Below are 14541 nucleotides of genomic sequence, written 5' to 3'. Positions count from 1 at the left end.
AATTCCATAGCATTTATAAAGCTTTACAAACAATTATGATTTATTTTACTAAACCATTTAATCTTTAAGGAAACAATTCATGCAGTTGCTAATTCTGCAAATGGTATCATGTCTAGTTTCATCTTAATAATAATAATAATGTTAAAGTTGTTTCAAATGAAGTAACGTCTATAAGAAGCAGGGGGGAAAGGAACAAATAATTGGAAACAGCATTATCATAGCTTAAACATGGATAAGATGAAGTTTTTAAACCGATGCATTGTTTACAAAACTTAATTGGAACTATTAATATCACAACAGGGAATTATTTTAGGGAATTCATTACAACCTTTGCTGAATCCCAAATATTATATATATATAAATTGTTTTGCTCAGTTAATAAGGATAATAAATAATGTATATTTTCCTTTTCTTTTCTTTTTTCCTTTCCAGACCTAAAAAGTAAGTAAATATTTCCATCCGGAATAAATAGAATTATTGTTTCTACCTTTCTTCCCAAATACTTATACATTCTGATTTCTGTTTATTTCCAAGCTATATACATGATTTTTGTTTTACGGTACATGTTAAACCCTTTACTTGTCAAGTGTTTCTTTGCTTCACTTTGCTTTTGACTTTTGAAATTTCTAAATTGCTATTGACTCTCATTCATACCTTGACCTGTTTTACCACTTCTCAATGGACACTTGACTCTTATGCAGGAACATTTTTTGCATAATTAAGGAGTTAAGTTCCGAAGTGACTCAGTGCTTTTTTGTGGTTTGAATAAAACTGTACACTAAACAATAGCTGCTGTTTTTGTCTTTTGCAGATCAAAGTTACTTAAAGTTGAAAATTACGAATCTTATTTTAAGAAACAGAAAGCCGACTCAAACTGTGGGTTTGCTGAAGAGTATGAGGTAGGCTTTTTAACAATTCTTATTCACACAGGAATATTTTCCTTGCGTATATGGTCACTTCCATTATTAAGTGAATTATTGCAATTTTCAAGAGTTATATATTTGAGTGCATTTCATTCAGTAAGGCAGTGTTTTTCAACCTTTTTTGTGCAAAGGCACACTTTTTTCATGAAAAAAATCACGAGGCACACCACCATTAGAAAATGTTAAAATTTTTTAACTCTGTGCCTATATTGACTATATATAAGGTGTTTTTCCCACGGCACACCTTACACTATGTCACGGCACACTAGTGTGCCGCGGCACAGTGGTTGAAAAACACTGCAGTAAGGAATGAAAACTCAATTGTGAAAACAAATTAACAAGCAGAAGTAATAATTCCTTTTCCTGGCATCCACCGTTATTAAAGTACAACAATGCTAAATATTCAAAAACTGTTTCTTGTGTTTTGAGAAAAAAAGTAATAAATTATCTCTTTCTGTGTGTTTCTGTGTTGTAGGATCTCAGGCCAGTTGGAGCTAATCAGCCTAAATTTGCTGCAGAATTGTCAGAAAACAAAGGAAAAAATAGATACAACAATGTTTTGCCTTGTAAGTTTCCCATTCTATTTCTTTATTTACTCTTACTATTATCTAAAATATTTTAGATGTAACTTTATAAAATATGATCAGAACTTCCATTTGGCCCAAAACAGTTTGTGCTGTGTTTTCTGCTTTTCTGTTTAGTTGTAATCTAAAATGAAACTTTGATTTTGATTTTAAATTCTCCATATTTTTGGACCCCTTTTTTGGCTCCGATGGCGTCCTGCAACCCTCTGCCAGCTAAAATGGAGCTCAGGGGCCAGGGATGGCCCTCCCGAGTTCCGTTTTCACTGGCAGAGGCACCACAGGCCAGTCCTTTGCTGTTTTCAGGGAGGCCAAGCGGGCCAGATCTAAGCACCCTGCAGGTTGCATCCGGCCTGCAGGCCTTGAGTTTGATACTCTGGTCTAAATCATTCAAAAATAATAATAATAAAGTGGAAAATAGGTATTTAGTGCTCAAAAGCTCTCAGTAACCATGCTTCTCTACTGAGGTGCATCAAATTCTTATGTGTACCAGATAAAAAGCTATAATTGACCATTGTTTCCTAAAAAACATTTTGAAAATTGCATTTGAAAATTTAAAGTTTCTTTAGCTTCTTTCTTTAATGAAATTAGTGGGATATGATTGTTTGAAGCATAATGAATTTGATTGAAGTGCTAATGTATTAGTACTTCCTTAAGTTTTAATACTTGACTTGAATAATTACATTTTATTGAGAATGTTACATAGTTTGGTAATGAAATGTTTGCAAGAAAACCACCCAGCTCAGAGAGCATCAAGGACCCCATATAATTAAACTTACTTGTAGCCCCACTTCCTATATTTTTTCACTTTCCATATGACCTCTCACAATAAATGCATTTTATTTATTTAATGATTTTTTCTAAATTACATTTAAAAAGCAAGAGCTGACTTTTTTTTCCTACTTGCAGATGATATTTCTCGTGTTAAACTTTCAGTTCAAAATCATCCAACTGATGATTACATTAATGCAAATTATATGCCGGTAAGTCTTCCTGATGTGTTTAAAACATATTACTTAAAGTGGCGAGTTTATTGAAAAATGATACTGAGACCATATTTTTTATCACAGGGATATAACTCCAAGAAAGAGTTTATTGCAGCACAAGGCCCTTTGCCTAACACTGTGCAAGATTTCTGGCGCATGATCTGGGAGAAGAAGATTTACACAGTTGTTATGTTGACTAAATGCATTGAACAAGGCCGGGTAAGTTTTTTAAAACTTCTAGGACTAGTTACAAAATATCAGAGCCACAACTATCTATCATATACATGAGTGGCATTAGGATTCATTTAAAACTATTATTCCTTGCTCCTTACACAAATCAATATGGCCAATTTCTTAAATAAATACAGATACAATATATATTGCTGACAAAGACAGTTCTTTATTTATTCATTAAATTTATTGGCTGCCCTTCTTACCACACGGTAACTCTATGTAAGAGTTACTCTGTGGTATCTATGCAAGGAACGCCAACATACAGATTCTGTCCATACTAAAATATTCCAAATTGAGTTTAGAGGAATGAGATCAAGTTTGACATGGGCAAAAATTAAAAGTCAATTACCAGATACACATTTCCATTTAGATTTAATATATGTTTTTAGAGATAACAACAATAACACTTAGACTTATATACTGCTTCACAATGCTTTTAAAGCCCTCTCTAAGTGGTTTACAGAGTCAGCATATTGCCCCCAACAATCTGGGTCCTCATTTTACCCACCTTGGAAGGATGAAAGGCTGAGTCAACCTTGAGCCTGGTGAGATTTGAACTGCTAAATTGCAGGCAACTGGTAGTCAGCAGAAGTAGCACTCTAACCACTGTGCCACCACAGCTCTTATAATGCTTCTACTAAGGATTGTCCATGTCTATTGAAACAGAGCAGCTGATAATTATAATAGTGTTCTGTGGCAAAAATAAGGAGGTTTCTTTTAACTGTTCCCTAGATGGTTTTTGGGATCATGTTAGTCTTCAAGGTAGAAGAAAAATTAGATCCAGTTTGGTGCAGTGGTTATGACATCATCCCAGTAGTGGGAGTCTGTGGATTCTAGTCCCCCATTAAGGCACAAAGTCAATTGAGTGACCTTGGACTTGTCACTTTCTCTCAGCGGATAGGAAGCAGTCAAGGACAAACCACTTTGTTCAGGCAGTCTTCAAGACTGTAACATGATTGTACTAAGAAAAAAGAAAAAGCAAAACTGATTTTCATAGTTTCTTCAATTCTCTAACTGTGTTGGCTAAGAATTCTGTAAAAATTGTCGTTACATAATGTCTGTCTGGCACAATGTTATGGGAAGCTGATTTATTATAGTATCTTGCAGCTGTGGTATCTCCAGTCCAAGAAAGAATTTGACAATAAAATTATTTTACAGTATAACCTATGGGTTATTTATATTTTTAGACAAAATGTGAAGAGTATTGGCCAAACAAACAATCCAAGAACTATGGGGATATAATGGTGGCCATGACTTCAGAAATTTTCTTACCCGAGTGGACAATAAGAGATTTCTCCATAGAGCAAGTGAGTTATGATCATATATTACAGAGCTTTCTCTTGATAGAAGGAAATTATCTGGGGTTTTGGCAATCAAGGTTTGGACCCATGCAGGGATGGGTTGCTAACGGCATTACTGCCGGTTCGGTGCACAAAACATGTGCGCATTTGTACCTAAAAAGGTCGGCGCATGCACAGAACATTAGAAAAAAAGGGGGGATTACATTTCTGCAATGGAGATTGTTCTGCGCATGCACAGAACAAAAAAAAAACCGACAATAGCACCGATTTGGGTGTGTGGGCGGTCCAGTTACTACCTACTTATCTGAACCGATATGAACCAGTAGGAACCCTCCTCTGGACCCATGGTACGAGATAAAAACTGCATGGATGACTTGTGGCAAAGCATGGAAAGTGGAATCACAACCATCTTTGTCTTACTAGACAGCTGGGTAGCCTTCAGTATTGTGAGGCACAATATTTTTCTGGGCTTCTTAGAAGAGTCGGGAGTGGGTGGCGTTATTTTATGGCAACTCCACTTTTTTCTGGGAAGACCAGGTCTGTGGTTGTGGGGTGGAGGATCAAGCTTGCAGGCATCACAGGAGCACATGGAGACCGTGCCTGGGATAGTCTTTATCCAGTTTCAGGTAGTACCTGCACTGCAACCTGATCTAGAACAAGATCACTTACAGACTTGCCCTTTCAAGCTTGATTGAACATCTTGACCCCTGACTATTCGGTAACTGAAATGGCAGCAATCAAGCTGGAAAGGCAAGCGTATAAATGATCTTGTTCTAGATCAGGTTGTAGTGCAGGTACCACCTGAAGCTGGATCCTCCATCTTGGTGCAACTATGAAAAATGTATTCTATAGGTCTGGTTTTACAATATTTATTTTATCAAAGCTGACAAAGTGGGAGGGTATTGCAGGGCTACTTCTACAGGGCGGGGCATAACCTTTTCCTAGGGGGTCACAGCAACACTTGTAATAACAACACAAATAATTCATACACCATTCGAAAGCCCATCAAAAACTGAGTTTATTGACACGATTTAATAGTCAGTATGACCACCATTAGCCCTTCGAACAGCATTCAAACGAGGTGGATAAGAACACAACAAATCTTCAAACAGTTCCGTTCGATTTTCCAGATTTTTCAACACAGTTTCCAAATTCATTCTCAAAGTTTCAACCGAAACAAATTTAACATTTAATAGCTCATTCAATTCAGTTTTTTATGGGCTTTAAAATGAGGTGTCGCGGAAGTTGTAAACTGCTGTCGATCTTGCTGTGACCCCCTAGGAAAAGGTTATGCCCCGCCCTGAAAATCGAACGGAACTGTTTGAAGATTTGTTGTGTTCTTATCCACCTCGTTTGAATGCTGTTCGAAGGGCTAATGGTGGTCATACTGACTATTAAATCGTGTCAATAAACTCAGTTTTTGATGGGCTTTCGAATGGTGTATGAATTATTTGTGTTGTTATTACAAGTGTTGCTGTGACCCCCTAGGAAAAGGTTATGCCCCGCCCTGTATTCAGCATCTACATAAAACTACTTGCTGATCATGGTGTCAAGTTTCATTGTTCTCTTGAAGAAATAATTTCTTTGTGAATTCTAACTTCTCTTCTGTATTTTGACAAGAGTGATTCACCGGAAAGTCATCCTGTGCGTCAGTTTCACTTCACTGCCTGGCCTGATCATGGGGTTCCAGAAACCACTGACCTCCTCATCAGCTTCAGGCACTTGGTACACGAATTCATGAGGCAGAAGCCATCAACTTCTCCAACCTTAGTTCACTGCAGGTGCAAATGCAATACTTTTATCGACATTTAAGCATGATTCTGTGTAGATGTGCTTGGGGTACAATGAGTGGCTGTCTTGCAAGGCTACTCATGGGAACAGCTGCTTTTAAAATTATAAAATCAGGCAGTGAGCTAGGAAGTGACAGTGCCATTTGCGGAATGACAATTGGAATTCAACCCACCCACTTGTGAAAAGCATGCTATCAGTCTAATATACAGGAGGTAAACTATACACAAGGTACAGACAATCTTTTGGCTTTTACCTTGTCTGAAGAAGAGAAACTATTTTATGTTGATTATATTTGACCCTTGGATTTTTGCAGTTTTCCTCTCCATAGCCAGAAGGGGACATCCAGACCTTTTGTGTTTACTTTTAAATAATTGAGGTGTGTTAATGAAATAGAATAGCCAACTGCAATTTTTGACTTGATGGCATCTTAACTAGTTGGTTTAAAAGAAACCAAATTTGAACTATGATCATTTGGCTGGTAAAGAGTCCTGCAAAGGGATGACTTCGTGGGTTGGAATGGACTGAGATGAGACCTGTGTGTTTATTTCCAAGTATGATATGTGCTATCATGCTAGGCATGTATCAGAGAGAGACTGCATTAGTGTGTGGGGTGGTGCCTTTTTGATAAGTTGGGATGAAACAAACTGTCCCTCATGATTGTCTTCAGCCATTAAGAAATAGTGTCAGCTGCCTCAAGTGGCAGAATTTTTTGGGAGTCCAAAACAAATCAAATGGAGAGTTAAAGTCAGGCTCTTAATCATGAAGCTTTCCTAATGATAATACAGAAATGATTTGCCACTGCTACCTTCTAGTATAAGTTTTTTTTTTCTTCCCAATTTCCCAGTCCAGCCTGGAGCCATATGATTCCCAACAATCTTCCATCTAGTGATCCCCCATGGACAAGACAAAGATGATGATTTCTCTGTTTATATATAGTACATTATATTTATAATTATATTGTACTCTAGTCCCATAAACAGAGCGGCTGGACAACTAGGGCATTAGTTTCCTTTTGGTTTTTTCCTCATGTAGAAGAGAGAAAATTTAGGCGGTGCTATTTTTAGATCAGATTGTAAATGTAATACTTGAAAAAGATAGTAAAAGAGTGAGATGAAGTTATTCAACCCTATGCCTTTATTTTTAAACAGCGCTGGTGTTGGGAGGACAGGAACTTTCATTGCAATTGACCGTTTGATACAACAGATGGAGATGGAGAACACGGTTGATGTATATGGCAGCGTTTACAATCTGCGAATGCATCGATCTTTAATGGTACAAACAGAGGTACGGGCAGACTGTTATTCTGAGCATGCAGAATAAGCATTGGATATAGGTAGTCCTCGTCTTATAAGGGTAACAACTGAGAATTAGGGTTATAACACATGATGGTCATTAAGTGGATCATCACATGACAATACCCAATTTTACGGCCTTTTTTTTGGTCATAAAATGCCAAAATTCATGGTCATGTGACCATGCAGGACGCTGCAAATGGTTAGAAATGCAAGATGATTTCAAGCACCCCAACATGCAATCATGTGTGCAGCCATTGGAACTTCAAAAATGGGCCAGGTCTGGGCAGATAACTTGGAAAAGTCACAAAGTGAGGACTACCAGTATGTCATTATTATTAGGTTTATACAGTGCTTTGGATTCAATCTCCAAAGTGCTTCAGAATAAGTAGCAGTTTTTGGACACGGAGTCCAAAATGTTACACAGCTCTCATCATGATTGGTTTTAGACATGTGCAGTTTTCTCTTTAAACTGATGGATGCATCATCTAAAACCTATGGTAAAAAAATCATATTTTCTTTACCCTCTTAGGACCAATATGTCTTCCTAAACCACTGTGTTATGGATATTATTAAATCTAAGAAAGAAAAGAAAATGGATCTCATCTATCAGAACACAGATGCCATGGCAATCTATGAGAACTTCACACCATCACCATATATTGGGAGGGCAAATGGCTACCATGCATAACTAGAAAGGAATGGTCTGCTTCCCATTTGGGCCTTTTGCAGAGGAGAGAAAGAAATATGCACTGCTTTTGTATGACTTTATATACAAAGACTTCAGCACCTGTTCTGAAGATGCACATGTTAAATTGCCAGTGGAAACTGTGGATTCACTATAGTGTTAAAAGAAAAAAAATCTATACTGTATTTTGCAGATAATTTTTGCATTGAGGGTTGATAAAACAAAATATTACTGGTGAAATTAATGTTGGCTGAATAATAAGAATGAAAAATATAGACACTTTTAAATTATTTTTTAAACATGTTCATGTTCAGACTTCATAGGATACTGATTCTATTGTTCGTGTTCCAGAAATTAATGGTGTATGTTGGTCACTTTTAACATTTAAATTCCACAGTGACTTCTGAAATTCATTTTATTTAAAATGAGAACACGTAAACCTTTTATAAATAGGATATTTTATTATGTAATTGTGCCTTTCTATTTTGCTAAAGACAAAATAATCAGAGATCTATATTTTTGTATTGAAATTCTCAGATGCTGTCTAACATTTGAATATGATTATTTTCATTTTTTAAAATCTGGAATACCTATGCTTATTCCTTCCTTCTGGAAGTGGCAACCATTCATTTATATGATACTTTAGCCTGAGGAAGGTTTATTGCAGAATTCATTTGCTTAGTCTTGTGAGCACAATAACTATCGTATCATATTTTGGCTTTAGAATAAGGACAAGGTTTTCTTATATGGGTAAATTAAAATGTATCCAATTTTATTTTCATGCATTGAAAATATTTCCCACTTTTGATGAAAGTAATCATTCCATACCCTTTGAAGATCCTGTTGTTCTGTTTCTCTGTACCATTTTCTTCTTTGACCTCAGTCTTAGGTGTCCTTAATATCTTTTCACTGCAATGTGTATAATGATTCCAGATCTCATTTATTGTCATAATTTGTATGCGCAGCAATACGTATGAATCTCATTGACAATAGTATGGACACCGCAAAAAAAAATGGTATCGAGAAATAGTAGTTGTTTATGAAACATAAGGAAGTCAAGCTCTTACTTTGTGAAAATATCCTAATTTCTAAGTAAAAAAATAAGGGATGTCCAAGTAGCCATTGATACTTGTGACATCAGGTTTAACTATTAGGGGTATGCAACTAATAATGCAAAGATGGAGAGGGTGTGTGAATGGATTGGCGACTTTAATTTCTTATCAATTCAATGGTTTTATCAAGTTTTTTCAGTTCATAGTTCTTCAGGGTAAGAATTTTAAGTAATACATATCTCCAGTGATCAGTGCTTCAAGGATGTTCTCGACTTAATGACCACAATTGAACCAGAACTTCTATTGCTAAGTGATGCAGTATTGAGTTTTGCCTGATTTTTGACATTTTGGCCTCCGTTGTTAAATGGATCACCATAGTTGCTAAGCAAAATCTGGTTCTCTTATTGATTTTGCTTATTATAAGTCCCCTGGGGGGGACCATCATCATCACCACCTTCCTCCACTGCCACAGTCCCATGATTGCACTTTGGACACTTGGCAATGCACTCACCTTTATTGTTTTTGCTCCTATTTTCAACATTTTTTGTCAGTTTCTGGTGTTCGCTTCTGATTTCCAGCAAAAGACGCCCATTGTCAGGCAGAAAAGATTGAGACCACACATAAAGTTCCAGTTAAACTGATTACTAATCATGCCTGTGCACAGGAAGGTACTCAACTAACGGTTAGCACTACCTTGGCTTTAGGTAGGGGGGAATGAAATTCAAGAAGGGTTGGATTTAGTCCATTTGTGACTATGTAGAGACTCTAGGCTGATTCCTCTTTCGACTCTGTCCCCCAGGTTCTTTCACTCCTTCCCCTACACCCATTGGGTAAAATAGATTATCTTAACGATCATGGCATTCACTTAGCTGCCACAAATAAAGTCATAAAATTAGGTCCAGTCAGGTGATCACCTACTTAATGACTGCAACAACTTAGGACTGTAATTTTTGGCTCAATTATGGTCATAAGTCGAGCATTTTCCATACCAGAGATGGAGTTTATGGGACCTGAGAATATAACATCAACGGCTTCCTGCTTGACCATCATAGTTCAAGTGTCTCAATCATGGCATGTTACTCAGGTCTTCCAAAAGATTTTTAACATTTTCCTAGTTTAAAAAGTAGTTTTCCAATGTGCCTAGCACAACTCCTTTTTACCTACTTGATTTAAATTTAAGAGGCTTTATTTGTTTACCACGGGGGGATAGTTTACATTCAGATTTTATACCTGGCCCCCATCTCTTCACCATTACACAGCTTACATTCAGTACCAAAATGGCCAATTCTCAGCATCACTTGCTGAAACTAGTGAAAGTATAAACAGAAGGTATCTGGGAGATGGCCTTCTCCATTTCATCTCCTGACATGTTTGGAAATGATCTGAAATTTGCCCCTTTGCTCTCAAGTTTCATTAGAGGAGAATTTGAAAAGTTTCCAATGAGAGGAAAAGAATTGTTCGCCCCCTCATAGGCTTCTACACTTCTCAAAGAGGCCAAATTTGAGTTGCATCCTTCTCTCGCTGCCCCTAAGGCAAAATAAACCTTCTATTCTTTTGATTTTCATGAAGTTACTTCAGAAAGGCAAAAGACATAAAGAGAACTTGGTTTCCAGTTGCACTCAGTGGAGACACTGGAATTTGCATAATTAAGTTTCATATTCAGATCTCAAAGTCAAACCAAGAATTGGATTTGCCCTTTTCTGAATCGGAGCCCAAATTGAATCTAACTAGCTAGCTACTTTAAAACTTGTTATTGTGTTGCAAACTGAATACTGTAGCAATAAACTCATGTGTGATTTCCCGTTAAATCTAGCTTCATCGCACATACACCCTCCATTCATTCTCAGGTTTCCAGATACTTATAGAAGAATGGTAATGATTGGTTCACCACATGCAAAATAAAACAACATTGGTCATTTTCAGTGCCCATTTCAGAGTGAACGGTTTATCTAAGTTATAAGATGATCACTTGAAAGCTGTCACTTCAATTGATCTTGAGGACTGACCACAAGTGGCATTCTTAGGGGAGGAGAAAAGCTATGTAGCTTTAACTGTGGTTTGCATACGATTGTTGTAATGGCATGTGGCATTGGTGGGGTGGGTACCCCTCCCGTCCTGGTTATATTTTTGTGTTCTTTTCTGTGATGAAGATTTATTTAAAAGTGCAATATTTGATTTATTGAATGAATGATTGCCTCTATTTGAATAGAGTTTACTCAGGTTCATTATCATTCCTGTTTGTTCTGTGGTTTATATTCTTGTGCAAATAGTTTTCAAAAGCCTGAAGAACTCCTGTAGTTAGAATAATCATATTTGTTCTATTTCTTTTGACTAAAAAAATACAAAGATCTACTGAAACTCTCAGCTGCAGATTTTCTATGCAGTGAAATACATACACACTCATGCATATGTTGCTGTAGACACACACACACATATATATATGTATATGGGTCTGAATTTGTTTTATTATGCTGCTGTAGTTTGTAATGGACACGTTTAATGAAAAATGAAAGGTTCTGCATTGAATTACTTTTGTTGGTACACTGATCTTAAAATTATGAAGGCATTTTTAATGAAGGACGTGGTTTGTAAAAGGGAAGGGGATTCATATAAGAGCCGAGGTGGCGCAGTGGTTAGGGTGCAGTACTGCAGGCCACTTTAGCTGACTGTTATCTGCAGTTCAGCAGTTCAAATCTCACCGGCTCAAGGTTGACTCAGCCTTCCATCCTTCCGAGGTGGGTAAAATGAGGACCGGATTGTTGGGGGCAATATGCTGACTCTGTAAACCGCTTAGAGAGGGCTGAAAGCCCTATGAAGCGGTATATAAGTCGAACTGCTATTGCTATATATTTCTTTTAGTCAATGCGCTGGCAGCATTAAAAACTGGTATGATATTTGAGTGTATTATATTGCTATGTTGTATTTTAGTATTGCAGATTTCACTCAGCTTTCTTTCACACAACTCACCTTTGCATTAAGCCTGTGAGCAAAACTGCCCCCCTTGTTCAAGTTTAGGTTTCGGAGACATTCCAGTGTTATAAAGTTTGGATACAGATTGTTGTATAGAAATGTATATTCTGCTTCTACAATAACAGAAGTTGTCTTGGGTGGCTTTTTTTTACTCTGCTCCTTCAGTAAAATAGCACTGGATTTTGGTGTGTTTGTCCAAATGCATTCTACTTGCCTTCTTTGGTTTCAATATTTTTTGTCCTTCTGTCTTTCTCTTGTTACATATCATTTACTTGTGTACAGACGTTAAATTGGAAGCAGTCCATCTTTTAATGTAACTTTTCCTTTGCAAGTTGGTGAGATCCCATACAGAGACCTCATACAGACAAGATTCCTTTTGGTGAAAACTGATGCATGGGGGGGGGGGGGAGTTTTGTAGACACTTTAACTGAAAAAAGAAACTGCTAGAGCAGGGATAGCTAACCTTTTCTGGACCTAGTGCCCAAAGAGCGTGTGTGTGTGCATGCCCAAACTCCCAAAATGCAATGCGTGTGCAGCCCCCGCACATGCATCCCACCCCCACGCATACACATGTACCCCTGTGCCCCACCCAGACCTGCACGTGCACCCACGCATGCATCTAGCACCCCATGCATTCATGCATGGCTCCCGCATGCCCCACATGCAGTGCCCCCTGCATGTACCCTGCCCCACCGTGCATGTGCAGCAGAAGCCCAAAGACCAGCTGGCTGGTGGCAGGCGTGCGTGTGCGCAGCAGAGCTGAACTGGGGGTAACACGTTCCATCAGAGGACACTGCGTGCAACGTCTGGCACATGGGCCATAGATTTGCCATCATGGTGCTAGAGGATAACAAAATGCTAATCATGTAAAGGCTGAACATGGTGGCACAGTGGTTTGAATGAAGTATTGCAGACTACTACTGCTGGTTGCAAGCTGCCTGCAGTTAGGCAGTTCGATTCTCACCTGCTCAAGGTTGACTCGGCCTTCCATTCTTCTGAGGTGGGTAAAATGAGGACCCAGATTGTTGGGGGCAATATGCTGAGTCTGTAAACCACTTAGAGAGGGATGTAAAACTGTGAAGTGGTATAGAAGTCTTAAGTCTTAGGCCCAGGGTACCTGCGAGACCACCTACTGCCATCAGTAGCCTCCCACCGTCCAGTGCGATCTCACAGAGTTGGCCTTCTCAGGGTGCCGTCGGCCAGACAGTGTTGGCTAGCAACCCCCAGGGGGAGAGCCTTCTCTGTGGGAGCACCTTCCCTCTGGAATGAGCTGCCCCCGGAGCTTTGTATAATCCCCGACCTCCGGTCCTTCCGACGCGCCCTAAAAAGTTGGCTTTTCCAGCAAGCCAGCCTGGCCTGAACAAAACAAAATAAATTATTGATCATTGTTAATTTTAATTCGAATTTTTAAAAAAAATGTTATTGTCAATTCTAATTGTTTGGGATATTCTATTTTTTTTAACTTTTGTATTATGTGTTTCTTTTAATGTTGTATGCCACCCTGAGTCCTTGGGAGAAGGGTGGCATATAAATCTAATAAACCTAAACCTAAAACCTAAGTGCTATTGCTAAAGCAGCCCTCATGGGTTTTGAGACAGTTTCCGTAGAAAGCACTTTAAAGGGCTTTAGATCTAGGATGCAAAATCTGGGATGACCATTAGAGGGCAGTGAAAAAATGCAGAAAATTGTCTTCACTGCTGTCCAGGTATTTGCAACCCAGGACTAGTAGTCACACATGCTTCCCTATGACAACACCAAAAAACTGAACTACAAACAACTGCTGGGTCAGAAAGACCAGAATTTATGCCTCTTTTGTACTAAAAGATATGGTATCTTTTTATAGGAAAGCAATAATAGAAAAATGTGCTTACCATTTATGCTGATAAATACACTGGCAAAAAACATTCCTTAATAAAATTTGAAAAGCCTGAGGATCAGAAATGAGCAGTAGGCAGAGTAATCTAAACCTGTGTTGTAAAAAAAAACCTCTATAATCAAGACAAGGGAGAGGGAAGAAAGGGGGTCAACTCTGTTTTTCCTTCTATAATTGGTGTTTGCAATTATTCAGCTTCCACTAAAACCTTTTGAGTCTAGAAGTTGGTGGCAAGGCAGAACAGAGCCTTTGGGGCAATTGTATTTCCAAACTTTCAGTTCTTAGACCTTAGAGGAAGAAGTTTAACCAATCTTCCTTTGGCATTCACAGCCAGGAAATCTAAATTTCATATATAAATTCAAATAGTTATAGAAACTAGGAGGTGAATAAAGATGTTAGGGGGTTGCAAAAGGAATACTGTCATTTCTAATTTCTTTCTCTGCTTTCTTCAAATTAATCATTTCCTCTTCATTCTCAGCGTATCAGGGTGATGGTAGCAATTGCATCAAGGCTGTGTCCTAGGTTGCAACAAGTGATACACAGAGGCAAGTGGCATGGCTAAATCAGGGTTAGGTGGGTCAAAAGAGGCTACCCTGAATAATGTCCCATTTCACTAACTGTGGACTATTTTTATAGTCAAACCCACCATGAGCAAAAATGTGTTTCAGCTGATTCTATAGCTGCCCAGTTTGAAATAACCACAGATATTTATCCCTATCTTGATTAAACAGAATGGACTAAGATATTAAAGTATTTTTGTCTCAAACAGGCCTGAACCAATGATGGTGCAGCAATAAAGGATATCTAAATACCAATTTGTTGCTTTCAAGCTGCTTAAAGTCATAATGAT

General features: G+C 38.0%; 1 protein-coding gene across 1 annotated transcript in view; it reads left to right on the top strand.

Annotated features, from left to right (window-relative positions):
• Window positions 1–12219, top strand: part of PTPRJ (protein tyrosine phosphatase receptor type J) — a gene marked incomplete at its 5' end in the record, with an annotated part of 33363 nt that extends 21144 nt beyond the window's left edge. The window contains 9 exons of the mRNA XM_087704128.1: window positions 433–441; window positions 812–899; window positions 1399–1489; window positions 2414–2487; window positions 2575–2709; window positions 3912–4031; window positions 5646–5806; window positions 6965–7100; window positions 7641–12219. Of these exons, the coding sequence (XP_087560254.1) occupies window positions 433–441; window positions 812–899; window positions 1399–1489; window positions 2414–2487; window positions 2575–2709; window positions 3912–4031; window positions 5646–5806; window positions 6965–7100; window positions 7641–7799 (973 nt within the window). The remainder of the gene's footprint in view (window positions 1–432; window positions 442–811; window positions 900–1398; window positions 1490–2413; window positions 2488–2574; window positions 2710–3911; window positions 4032–5645; window positions 5807–6964; window positions 7101–7640) is intronic.
• Window positions 12220–14541: the final 2322 nt, after the last annotated feature.

This window comes from Thamnophis sirtalis, unplaced genomic scaffold (assembly GCF_051295495.1).
Source record: "Thamnophis sirtalis isolate CommonGarterSnake01/CBP01778 unplaced genomic scaffold, rThaSir2_p1.2 scaffold_1, whole genome shotgun sequence".
NCBI classification, from domain to species: domain Eukaryota; kingdom Metazoa; phylum Chordata; class Lepidosauria; order Squamata; family Natricidae; genus Thamnophis; species Thamnophis sirtalis.
This window is presented reverse-complemented; position numbering and strand designations above follow the sequence as displayed.